Genomic DNA, 11,698 nt, shown 5'->3' with positions numbered 1-11,698 from the left:
TTTAACATCTAGGTTGGACTATTGTAATTTGCTCTATCTTGGTTTGCCTAGTACAACTGTTGATCGTTTGAAGTTGGTACAAAATGTGGCAAAATTTACTGACTGGCATTAAAAACCTGAGCACATTACACCTTTGCTCGCTTCTCTTCACTGGTTACCAGTCAACTTCCGTGTTGATTTTAAAATTTAGTGTTTTGTTTTTAAAGCTTTGCATGGGCTTGCCCCGCAGTATATTTGTGATCTTCTCACCCTGTACACTGCTTCAAGACCCCTTCGATCATCCAGTCAATTACTATGCTCAGTCCCTCACTCACATTTTAAGGCTAAAGGTGACCGGGCTTTCTCGGTGGCCACTCCTAGGCTTTGGAATAGTCTTTCTATGCACATTAGACCTTCCCCTTCCGTTTCTGTGTTTAAATCCACTTTGAAGACCTGTTTGTGTTCTTTATGTTTTAATTGAGTGTGTAAACTTTTCATTGGTCCTTTTTTGGCTTTTGTTTACTCTTTTAATTTGTTTTAAATCTGTTTTATATTTCTTGTACAGCACTTTGGTTTCAACAACTGTTGTTTTAAATGTGCTTTATAAATCAATAAACTAAACTAAACGAAACTATATTATACTACTATACTGCGATTATAATCGCATCAGTGCACGAGTGAACTGCATGATTTATTAACAGAAACATTAGTGTGATGTGAGAAAATCAAGTGAATGTAGGAGAAATTATTCTCTCACTGAAAATATTTTATGGGAGATTGTGAGCTCAAATCCCAATGATAATATAGCCACCAATGGTCAGGAGCCAAGGGAACAAAATTGTACATGCTCACAGTGTGGAATATTCTCTCTCCCCTGTCTATTATCTAAGTGAAAATAGACAATCGCTAGCATCTGTGAGCTCATGCATGCAGAACAAAATAGAGAGCACTTTCCATATGAGTGTGTTATTGTGCATTGTGATGCACCATTAGCAGAAGATCAAAAAGATGTGGTTCGCTGGTTTCACGTGTCACAGAGAAACATGTTTTAGCCTTCACCCTTTATGTGTGGTAATGTTGCATGATGGGGAGAGTTGGCTGGTGGGTGGTAATTTGTAGGTGACCAATTTGTGGTGTTTCCAGAAATTATTTCTTTGTATATTCTGACATGTATTGACATACATATGACATATTATATTATGGGTCATTGGCAATCTAATGGTTTTAAGCAGTTTTCAAAGAGTGCAGAAAACAACTCTAATGAAACCTAAAAACAGCATTTTTTTTTAAACCAATATTTTCAAAGAGTTGGAAACAATCAGCAATCAAACAGACCTAAAAAAAAATCAGCAAAGTTGAAAATTTCATTATAGGTAAGTATAACAACAGCACAGATTTATAGCACATTCATAAATATCAATTGCTATCTTAACACACATTTTTCCATTTTTGTTGCTGGTGATAATGAGGGAACGCCTGTAAAAAGATAACTTGCTTTATATGTTGGTTTCATCAACTTTTGCACTCAACTATAGGTTATATTACAGCATTTAAATGATGATAGATAGAGGAGTTATTATCTTCTAGATAATCTTGATGATAGATCTTCAGTAGATGCCTGGAGTGGAGGATGTGGTGAGATGAGGGGACCGCACGTAGATGTACAAGGGGTGGGGAATTATTTTCCTTTAGCTAAACATTTGTATGAAATGAGCCAGTAAAACCATGACATAATCAAATTTAGATCTTAGAGAGAGAAGAGATCAGATCTTCACACATCTGTTTTGAACATGAAGCTGAATTGTGTGTTTTTGGTCCTGGGTGTCGTCCTGATCATGGTGCTCTGCTCAGACGCTCAGTGTGAGCTTATAACACACTTTCTTTGTGTAGTTGTACAACATTAGGAGTATATATATATATATATATATATATATATATATATATATATATATATATATATATATATAAGAATGTATGCATTATATATAATACATATTTCATGTATATACATATCTACATTCAATGGGTGTTTTATCACCCATTTAGGTCATTTTGTAGGTTTAAAATGAGTAATTGTATGTTCTGTAGCAATAGTTGAAATATTAATAGTAATAGTAATTGTTTCATTACTGTAACAAAAAACTGAAGGAATAATATTTGAATGACTTTTATGCAGAATCATTTTACTGTGAATGATTGACTCGCTGTTTGACTAAAAGAGTTTGTCTCACTCTTGCTCAGCTGATGCTGTTGCACAGCCTAAGGACTGCTGTTTTAACTTTATCACTGGCAAAATTCCTCCCCAAATCATCCTGGAGGTTAAAAAGACAGACTCACTCTGTCCACAGCAAGGCTTTGTGTGCGTATCTGACAATTAAACATACATCACTGTTTTATTACATGATTAAATATTAATAAAAGTGAAATTAATTGTATTTCTAAATGACATGAGAGAGTATTAATGTGTGTGTTTATGTGTGTGTTTCAGTGTTACTACGCATAAGTTCCCCAGCCTGTGTGTTCGTGAGGTAGAAGTCACTGGATAAGCTACACGTCAATACTGCAGCTGAGATGCAACACACACCATTTATAATGATGGCTGTGGATGTTATTGATGCTTAATGCAATGCAGAGTGAAAGAAATTTATAACACATCACTGAGTTAATTGTATGATTTATTAACAGAAGCATTACTGTATTATGAAAAAATCTCTAAAAATAAAAGTAGTAAATGAAGGAAAAAATATTTCTTTCATCAGTGTGTTACACTGCCCTGTGATTCAGAGTAAGCAACAGTTTAAGCAAAAAGATGTGGTTCACTGGTTTCACTTGCCTGAGAAGTGGCCGATTAGCCTAACATGAACTGAGGTTTGTGAAATGCATTGTAACCCGAACACACATGCACAGAATTCACACACAGACTCTGAAAGTAATGGTAATATGGACCAGTAATCTCTTATCAATCTCACACTCCGCTCTCCCCTCACTCAAGAAACAAGACCCCGAGAGGATTAAACTCCTCTGTTTGAGGCAGTATCTCATTTCCAACCTGAAGGGAACAACCCACCCTTGTCCGACTGAGAACCATGGTCTCAAATTTGGAGGTGCTGACCCTCATCCCGGCTGCTTCAACTGCCCCAGAGCACACTGGAGGTCATTGCTCAAAGAAACCAACAGGACCACCTCATCTGCAAATAACAAAGATGTGGTCCTGAGGTCACCAAACCAGACCCACTCTGCCCCGGCTGTGCCTAGATATTCTGTCCATGAAAGTCATAAACAGAATTGGTGACAAAAGGTAACCCTGGTGGAGCCCAATGCTCATTGGGAACAAGTCTGACCTAATGTTGTTAATATGGACCAGACTCTTGCTCCGGTTGTACAGGAACCTATTGGCCTGTAATAAGAGGTCCAGTACCCCATACTCCCTAAGCACCCTCCACAGCATCCTGTGAGGGACACGGTCATATACCTTTGCCAAGTGCACAATGTAGACTGGTTGGGCAAACTCCAATGAACCCACCATGATCCTTTTCAAGGTAAAGAGCTGGTCCATTGTTCCATGGCCAAGACAGACTCCACATTAGTCATAATCTTAAAAAAGTATTCATTTATATGCAGTGGCATCAGAAAATATAAACCGTTGCAGTCAAATGTAGGCTGTATTAATGTATTAAAGTGTTTAATACTTAAAGGATAAGACATGGATCAGATAAGATAAACTGTTGAGCCCCACTAGAGGAAGTGATGAGTTGAGTAGATGTGCGTAGATGTATAGGGGGTGGAGGAACTTGGACTTGATTGGTTTAAAATGAACCAATATTTCCCAACTCAAAGCAAATTTGATGTTAGAGATAGAGGAGTACACACACACACACACACACACACACACACACACACACACACACGCACACACACACAAACACACACACACCTGCTGAGAACATGAAGATGAGTCGTGTGTTTTTGGTCCTGGGCTTCGTCCTGATCATGGCGCTCTACTCAGACGCTATTCGTGAGTTTATTATATACTTTTTATGTAGCTGTTCAACATAATTGTATATGTAGTTTAGATAAATATACAGTATATAGAACACAGTACACACACACACACACACACACACACACACATACATGTTTTCTGTAGGTTTTCTGTAAGAATTGGAATTATATTACTATAAATTAATAGTTAAATATGGGCGATACAAAGTTTTTAAAAAAAGATCAATCATAATAACAACTGAATAATAATAACAATAATTATAATAATTATTATTAGAAGTAGTAGTATTAAGATTACATCAAAAAGTTTTCATTACCTGAAGATCTGAAGGATAAATAATTATTGTATGATATTTTATGCACATTTATTTTATCATTAGTTTTTATTTGATGAAAACCCCCCATCTGTCTCTCATTCAGCTTATGGTGTTGATGTTGTGCCGGAGGGCTGCTGTTTCAAGTTTTTCACTGGCAAAATTCCTCCCCAAAACATTCTGAATGTTAAAAAGACTGGCTCACGTTGTGCAAAGCAAGGCTTCATGTGAGTATCTGACAATTACTGTTTTGTTATGTGATTTAATATAAAAAAGTGAAATTAAATTCATTTCTAAATGAGATGTGAGTAGATGAGATTGTATTCATCATGTGTGTGTGTTTATGTGTGTGTTTCAGTGTTACTACTCCTAAGCACACCAGCCTGTGTGTTCTTGAAGTCGCAACCAATGGAAAAGCTACACCTTAATGCTGCAACTGAGATGCAACACACCATTTAATTTTGATGCTTATAGATGTTACTGATGCTTAATGTAATTCAGATTCAAATAAAGTTATAGTGGACCACTGTGTGAATTGTATGATTTTTTTTTTAAACAGAAACATTTCTGTGAGAAAATAAAACTAGTAAATGAAGGAGAAAATATTTCTTTCATCAGTGTGTTATGCTGCCCTGTGACTCAGCGTAAGCGTAAGTTAAAAAAAAAAAAAAGATGTGGTTGGCTGGTTTCACGTGTCTCAGAAGTAACACGTCAGCCTACCGTTAACTGTGGTTTGTGAAATGCATTGTATCCCAAACACACATGCACAGAATGCACACAGATTCTAATAGTGAAATTAATATCACATAAACGTTTACATGGCTGCTATTTTTTTAATTTAACTGCTTTTCTACAAGGACACTAACCCACTACATTCAATCAGATAGTTTACTTTATTCCTATTAAGGTGTAGACATGGATGTTTTCTGTTCTGATTGAGATATCAATTGGACTATTAATGGAATATTAAGCTGTATGTAAATGTAGCCAATGATATTGGGTAAAAAGGCCTGACTAGCAGACTTCTGGCCAAAAATATCTCTGTCCAATCAAGTTCTTCTACATCAAACTCTACAAATGGACCTTGGTTTCAAACAGCTGCAATAAAGTCAGAAGCACCTGATTCATTAATATGTCACTGTAGCATAAAATAAAATGAATGTCCACACAATATTTCCTTGTAGCATATCTCACTGGCCACTCTACCAGGTAGGCCAACTGAACACCATTAATAACCAAGTGGAGCATACAAATTTTCTGACCTTCAGAATCACCTGGATTTCTGCACTGAGTACTTTATTTGTTTGATCAGGGCATGGTTCATAGGGCAAAGTTCATATGAACAGATCTTTATTAAGAAGAGAAAACTTCTCAAACTTTGTGTGTTTTATAGGACAGTGCCTGACTTTATTTAGCATCTGGACAAATTGTTATCCCAGAGGTTTACATACATTTTAAAACCTAGATTTCCATCCATCCATCTTCTATACCGTTTTATCCTTTTCAGGGTCACGGGGAAACCTAGAGCCTATCCCAGGGAGCATCGGGCACAAGGCGGGGTACACCCTGGACAGGGTGCCAATCCATCGCAGGGTAAAACCTAGATTTTGAATATTTAAACAGTGTATAACTGTTTGCGTGTTATCGGTTTATTTGGAATTGGCTCGTCTCCTATTATGACTCCTAGATGACGACAAGACAACATGTTATGAGTAATAGAATAATCCAGGTATGTTTTAAAACAGGCGTGTCCAATCTTATCAGCAAAGGGCCGGTGTGGGTGCAGGTTTTCACTCCAACCAAGCAGGAGTTAAAGTGGGATTTAGTACCAATTATTAACAGCTTACCCAAATCATAAGTCTGCTATTACCTATTGTTTATGTAAACAATCTTGTCTATTCATTAACAGTAGTGGGTTCGCATTAATTATGAAACTGTATATAGGTTCTTAGTAGTTCTCTGGGACACATGACAGAAATAATAGTTATTAATATAATTTCTTAGTACATTTACATTTTCATTTATGGCATTTGGCATATGCACTTATCCAGAGTGACTTACAGAAGTGCTTTGAAGTCTCTATCAATAAATACATCCCGATAATGATTCACTAGGTCACAGACTAAGAATACCATCAGTCTAAAAACTCTGTTGGGGTAATATAATAAAAAAACATACAAACAAATTTTTTTTATGAAAAGTGCTAATTCATTAGCTTCTATTTGATGAAAACACCTCATCTATGTCTCGCTCAGTGTCACAGCTCAGTCAGATCAGAACTCAAATTCCCAAGATGCAACACTCACTTCTCATGCACGCATGCGCTCACCATCCCCGGAGTTCTGATCAGACACACCTTGCACCAATCACACACACACACACACACACACGCTCACCGCTAGTACTTAGGGAAGTCATTCACCCAGAATGGATGCGAAGTATACGTTCAGTCAACTCGTTTCTCTGCGGTACCAAGCCGTTCTAGTTAGTTTATCTTCTTGTGATCCTCGACCCTTGTTTCCGGTTTCGACTACGCTCACTGTCTGACCCCGTTTGTGTTGTTCGTCCGATCGCTTGACCTTTGCCTGTCTTACGACTACGTTTCTTGTACTTCCCGATACCACGCTCTACACCTGCCACCCGCTCCTGCTTCCGTGCCGATTCGAGGTTCGTGACACTCAGCTTTTGCTGTTGCACATCATGAGCCCTGCTGTTTTAATGTTTTCACCAGCAACATTCCTCCCCAAAACATCCTGGAGGTTAAAAAAGACTGATAATTTCTGTTTTATTATGTGATTTAAAAAAAAAGTGAAATTAAATTCATTTCTAAATGAGATGAGACTAGAGGAGGTTGTATTGATGTGTGTTTATGTGTGTGTTGCAGTGTTACTAGCACCCCAGCCTGTGTGTCCGTGAATCATGCAACTGAAATGCAACACAACCCCCCCCCCCCCCCCCCCACACACACACAAAAAAAGCCTAATAAACTTCACTCTTCAATCATTTAATCACAGCGTTTGACTTTTATCAACCATTTACTATGATGCTTAATGATGTTACTGTTGCTTAATACAGTGCAGATTTAAATTAAGTCATAATTGCATGACTGAGTGAATTGCATGATTTATTAACAGAAACATTAATGTGATGTAATTTTAAATGTCCGACGCCAAGCAAGTCGATGACCGATGGTTCAGACGCCTAAGCTCCGAGGGTGTAAAAGTAAAGGTAATACTTCTGGAGACATAGAGAAAGTATTGCTCACTAGTCCAGGTGACAAAAATCCCCAACGCAGTTAGAATAATCCAGCATATGGTATGCAAAGTCATACTGGATTCCCCATTTAGACACACACCCAGGTTTTTTGTAGTATAATCCAATGGCCACCCAATTATGGGTGAACATAATTTTGTTCAGATAACCCAGTGAGGTCACTCTGGGAAAGAACTCAAGCATCATGTGCTGACCATGGCCATTCTGGCACAAGATCCAGAATCTTGTAATTGGCATCAAACACAACTTGAGCAGTGATGCTGTGGAATCCTTTTCTATTGATGTATGTCTCCTCATTTACATTTGGAGCAATGATGTGAATATGAGTTCCATCGATGGCTCCAACAACCCTGGGAAAGACTGGGGTCCTCATAAAGTTCCTCATAAAAACAGCTTGCTTTTGCCGTATGGTTTGAAGGTCAGTTGGGAAGTCAGTGAACCACCTTATATTGTTTGGTGCGGTTAGTGCCAGAATAGTGGTATTTAAGACCCTGCTTACTGTGGACTGTGATGGGTGTAAGTCATCTCTGGTGCACTGCTGCATTTTTCCAGTTGCCAAAAAATGCAGAGTCATTGTTACTTTTATTTCTGCAGTGAGAGCATTGTTTCGTAGAGTGGGAGAAGTTATCAAATTTCTTACTAGGTCAGTAACAAAAAGAACCTTGATGATCAAGCCTGTATCACTTTATGAACTCCCTGTCATCATATACCAACACATTCTTTCTTTGTTGGAAAGTACCTGGTCTCGGCCTCTCTGCTGCCATTTTGTTACTCCTAACTAGGTTAGGATACCTCTCCAGCACTCTTAAATAATTGGGGAGCTGAGACCTAGTCTTAACACTTAGGAATCTTTATAAATCACACTTATTCTTAAGTTTAAGAATATCATTATATCATTCTTAAAAAAAATTTGACAGTAAAGATTAAAATTTTACTCTGAGTGGCTTTATGCCCAGGTGTTGGAGTTCAATAGCTTCTCCCTTCCCCAGGCGGACAACCTGGTGGAGCGGTTTGGGAGAGCCCGGTTCCTCTTGACCCTCGACCTCACAAAAGGGTACTGTCAGATAGCCCTAGCCCCTTCTGCTAAACCCAAGACTGTATTCAGCACCTCCAGTGACCACTGGAAGTACCGGGTTCTTCCCTTTGGGCTCCATGAAGTGTCTGCAATGTTCCAGTGACTCATGGATGTCATCGTACGATCACACCACCAATTTACCTAGATGATGTTATCCACTCACGCACATGGTTGGACCACCTATACCATCTGAGGGAGGTCCTGAACAAACTCCGAAGGACCAGACTAACAGCAACAAAAGTGTCATCTGGGGATGACCAAGGCACAGTACCTGGGCTACCGCATCTCCTGGGGCCTCTCCCAGAACTTTGATGGGGAACGATACCTGGTCCGATACATGAGTAGAAAACTGACTACTGCAGACAGTGATATGCCGCTGTGTAACGAAAAGCCATGGGGTGCCATGTCCACAGGAAGGTGAGCAGCCTCTGTCAATGTGCTGATACACCCTGATACTTCTTTACTTTGCAGATAGCAATGATGGCGACACTCTCCCTCAGCTGTACACCACAGCTGAGACCCTTCACCCTCCCTACACTCGGAAGAGTCCTTGTCCTCCTGCTGCCACTCCTTGCTACTGCCCCATGCCACAACTCCTGGCCCATGGCGAATGCCACCACATTCCACATTGACACATCCCTGCCCTCTGCACCTTAGGACAGCGTCCCATACCCCCTATGCACTCCCATCTGCCTTTCTCCTTTCAGCTAAGAAAATGAAAAGCTCCATAACCACCAGCCCCTGCTTTTATCTGTGTCTGTGGTCCTTTTAGCATTCTCGCTGCAGTAAAATTGATTGGCTGTGTATATTATTTGTCTTAGATTATGTGGAGCATTTGCAATACAACTCCCTATGAATTACGATATAGAAATTATAACAAGTTACAATGAGCGCATTATTATTAACCTGTTGCCCTTATTAAGTCCTGAGAAATTTCTCATGTTAGACTACAAAGAACAACAAGAAGACAAAAGATCAAAACCAATCAGAGATGTTGCCCACACCCACCATTTCATTTCAACTTGGACAGATTGTCACATGACCCTCAATCTCAAACTGAGAACACCATCAAAACAGTTCATGATGCGTTGGTTCTTTAAAGACTCCAAGACAAATTAATGAGGTTTCATATCGATCACAATTACCTGCCTCCTGTCATACTGCACCCACATTCCATGTCTCACTCTTGAACCAGTATACACCATATGTCAACTGGTGAACTGGGAGGGGTACGGTCCAGAGGAACATTTCTGGATCAGTTGCAGGGTTTTGCTGGGATGAGAAAGACAACCTGCCAGGAGTAAATTACAGTAGTCCAATCTTGAGATGACAAGGGACTGAACAAGCACCTGATTGAACTGCATTTAGATAATGCCCAGATCCTCCTGGTGTGGACCAAGAAGGATAGTTAGTTGTGCAGGTTGTGTTCATCGTCTGATGAAGGGACCTGATCGTTCATCAGGAAAATGACAAGATCTCAAAATGGAAATGCAACTGCAAGAATACACAGCAGGTCAATCTTGCTGGGATTTAGTTTCAGGTGATGAGTTTCCATACTTTGTAAGATGTCCACCAGCTATGCCAAGATCTGAGCAGAAACTAAGGGAGAACAGGAAAGAATAACTTCTCTCATCAGAATAGTAGTGGTATTATCTTCTGTGCTGCAACTTGGTTCACTCTAAAAAAAATAATTCAGTGGCTTGGTAAATATCACAATAATAAAAAGCTATACTACCTTAATAAAATCTGTGATTCTTTGAGTTGGACATACCAAAATAAATGCATAAAAATCCAGCAGTTAATTTTGCCTAAAATTTACATCTATTATCTAAGTTTATTTCTTGAACCAATTATATATTTTAAGATATTTTTGGTAATTTTCAATCAAAATATTTGAGAATGGAGTAATTATACTGATCCGTTTGTTGACACAATTAACAATCACGCACAAAGAGAGGGAAATCTGCTTTTCTCTCTCTGCAACATGTGGCAACAAGCAAGGAAACATGTGGCGAGAACCAACTGGAAGACTCCATGCAAATCCTGGTAAGTAGCCAACTAACAAAAGTTAATGAACTATTGACTGTGTCTTTGTACATACACAACTATAGAGTGTAATTTTCTGAATACTGTCGCAGCCATGCTGTCATATCTCAGATAGAAAAGAGACGTCCGTCCAACTGCCACTTCACAGGTAAAGGTAAGCAAAAAAGTACGTGTTGTTCGTCGCTTTAATATAGTGGTTCCCATGTTTAATGTTAAATATCATTTTAGGATTGTAATGTTTTATATTTTTAAACTTTTATAATGTTCCTGCTTCATAATTTTGTAATTGATCAATGTGAGCTAAAGCTGCAGGTAAGTCTGAGGTAAATTTCAGCACTGTTTTAATGATTTAAATTGGCAACTTCAACACCACCGACTTAACATTTATGACTTTATAACTTAATTATTTTTAATCTTTAAGATACTAAGGTCATTTCAAGTGGAAATGAGCCACAAAACTCTGTTAATGCCTTTCTCAAAAGTTTAACGACGCTTGCGCAAGGCTGCACTGGTGTATGGCCAGGGGTGTAGCGACCTTTATAACTGGGGGGAGGCATGTCCCGCTCACATTTAGGGAAATAGTAATCCAATTTTAATAAGTTTGTTTTGATTAATCGCAATGTAGCCGTTCGTGTAAAACAAAGGCTTTAAGACCAAGCAGAAGCCTCTACCAGCTGTTTCCTTCAGCAGTGAACGGAACTAATGCGCAAGCGGCAATCCCATTGGTTAGAGCTCATCGTCTGCGTTTTGATTTCAGCAAATCAGTTTGGCGAACTCATACAACGTGATTAATATTTATGAGCCCTACCAGATATTAGCATGACAGACACTGGCCTGCTGACAATATGTAGTATACCTGAGGGAAGACGTGAACAAAAAGAGAAGTCCACTTTCATAATTGTAAGTTAATGTTGATGAATACACTCACTGTCCACTTTATTAGGAACACCTGTAAACCTGCACATTCATGCAGTTATCCAATCACTCAATCATGTGGCAGCAGCATAAT

General features: G+C 38.8%; 2 protein-coding genes across 2 annotated transcripts; both read left to right on the top strand.

Moving 5' to 3' along the window:
- Positions 1-1,439: 1,439 nt before the first annotated feature.
- LOC128612016 (regakine-1-like) lies at positions 1,440-2,537 on the top strand. The gene is made up of 3 exons (XM_053631915.1): positions 1,440-1,839; positions 2,221-2,338; positions 2,468-2,537. The coding sequence occupies exons 1-3, from the start codon at positions 1,770-1,772 to the stop codon at positions 2,523-2,525; spliced, it is 246 nt and encodes an 81-aa protein (XP_053487890.1). The 5' UTR covers positions 1,440-1,769; the 3' UTR covers positions 2,526-2,537.
- A 1,290-nt stretch (positions 2,538-3,827) lies between these two features.
- Positions 3,828-4,826, top strand: LOC128611027 (C-C motif chemokine 5-like). Its single transcript, XM_053630243.1, has 3 exons — positions 3,828-3,994; positions 4,402-4,522; positions 4,654-4,826. Exons 1-3 carry the CDS (start codon positions 3,925-3,927, stop codon positions 4,721-4,723), a joined length of 261 nt encoding a protein of 86 aa, XP_053486218.1. The 5' UTR covers positions 3,828-3,924; the 3' UTR covers positions 4,724-4,826.
- Positions 4,827-11,698: the final 6,872 nt, after the last annotated feature.

The sequence above is a fragment of the Ictalurus furcatus genome, chromosome 8, assembly GCF_023375685.1.
Source record: "Ictalurus furcatus strain D&B chromosome 8, Billie_1.0, whole genome shotgun sequence".
Classification (NCBI taxonomy): Eukaryota; Metazoa; Chordata; class Actinopteri; order Siluriformes; family Ictaluridae; genus Ictalurus; species Ictalurus furcatus.
The sequence above is the reverse complement of the archived record's forward strand: the minus strand, read 5'-3'. Positions and strand labels throughout refer to the sequence as shown.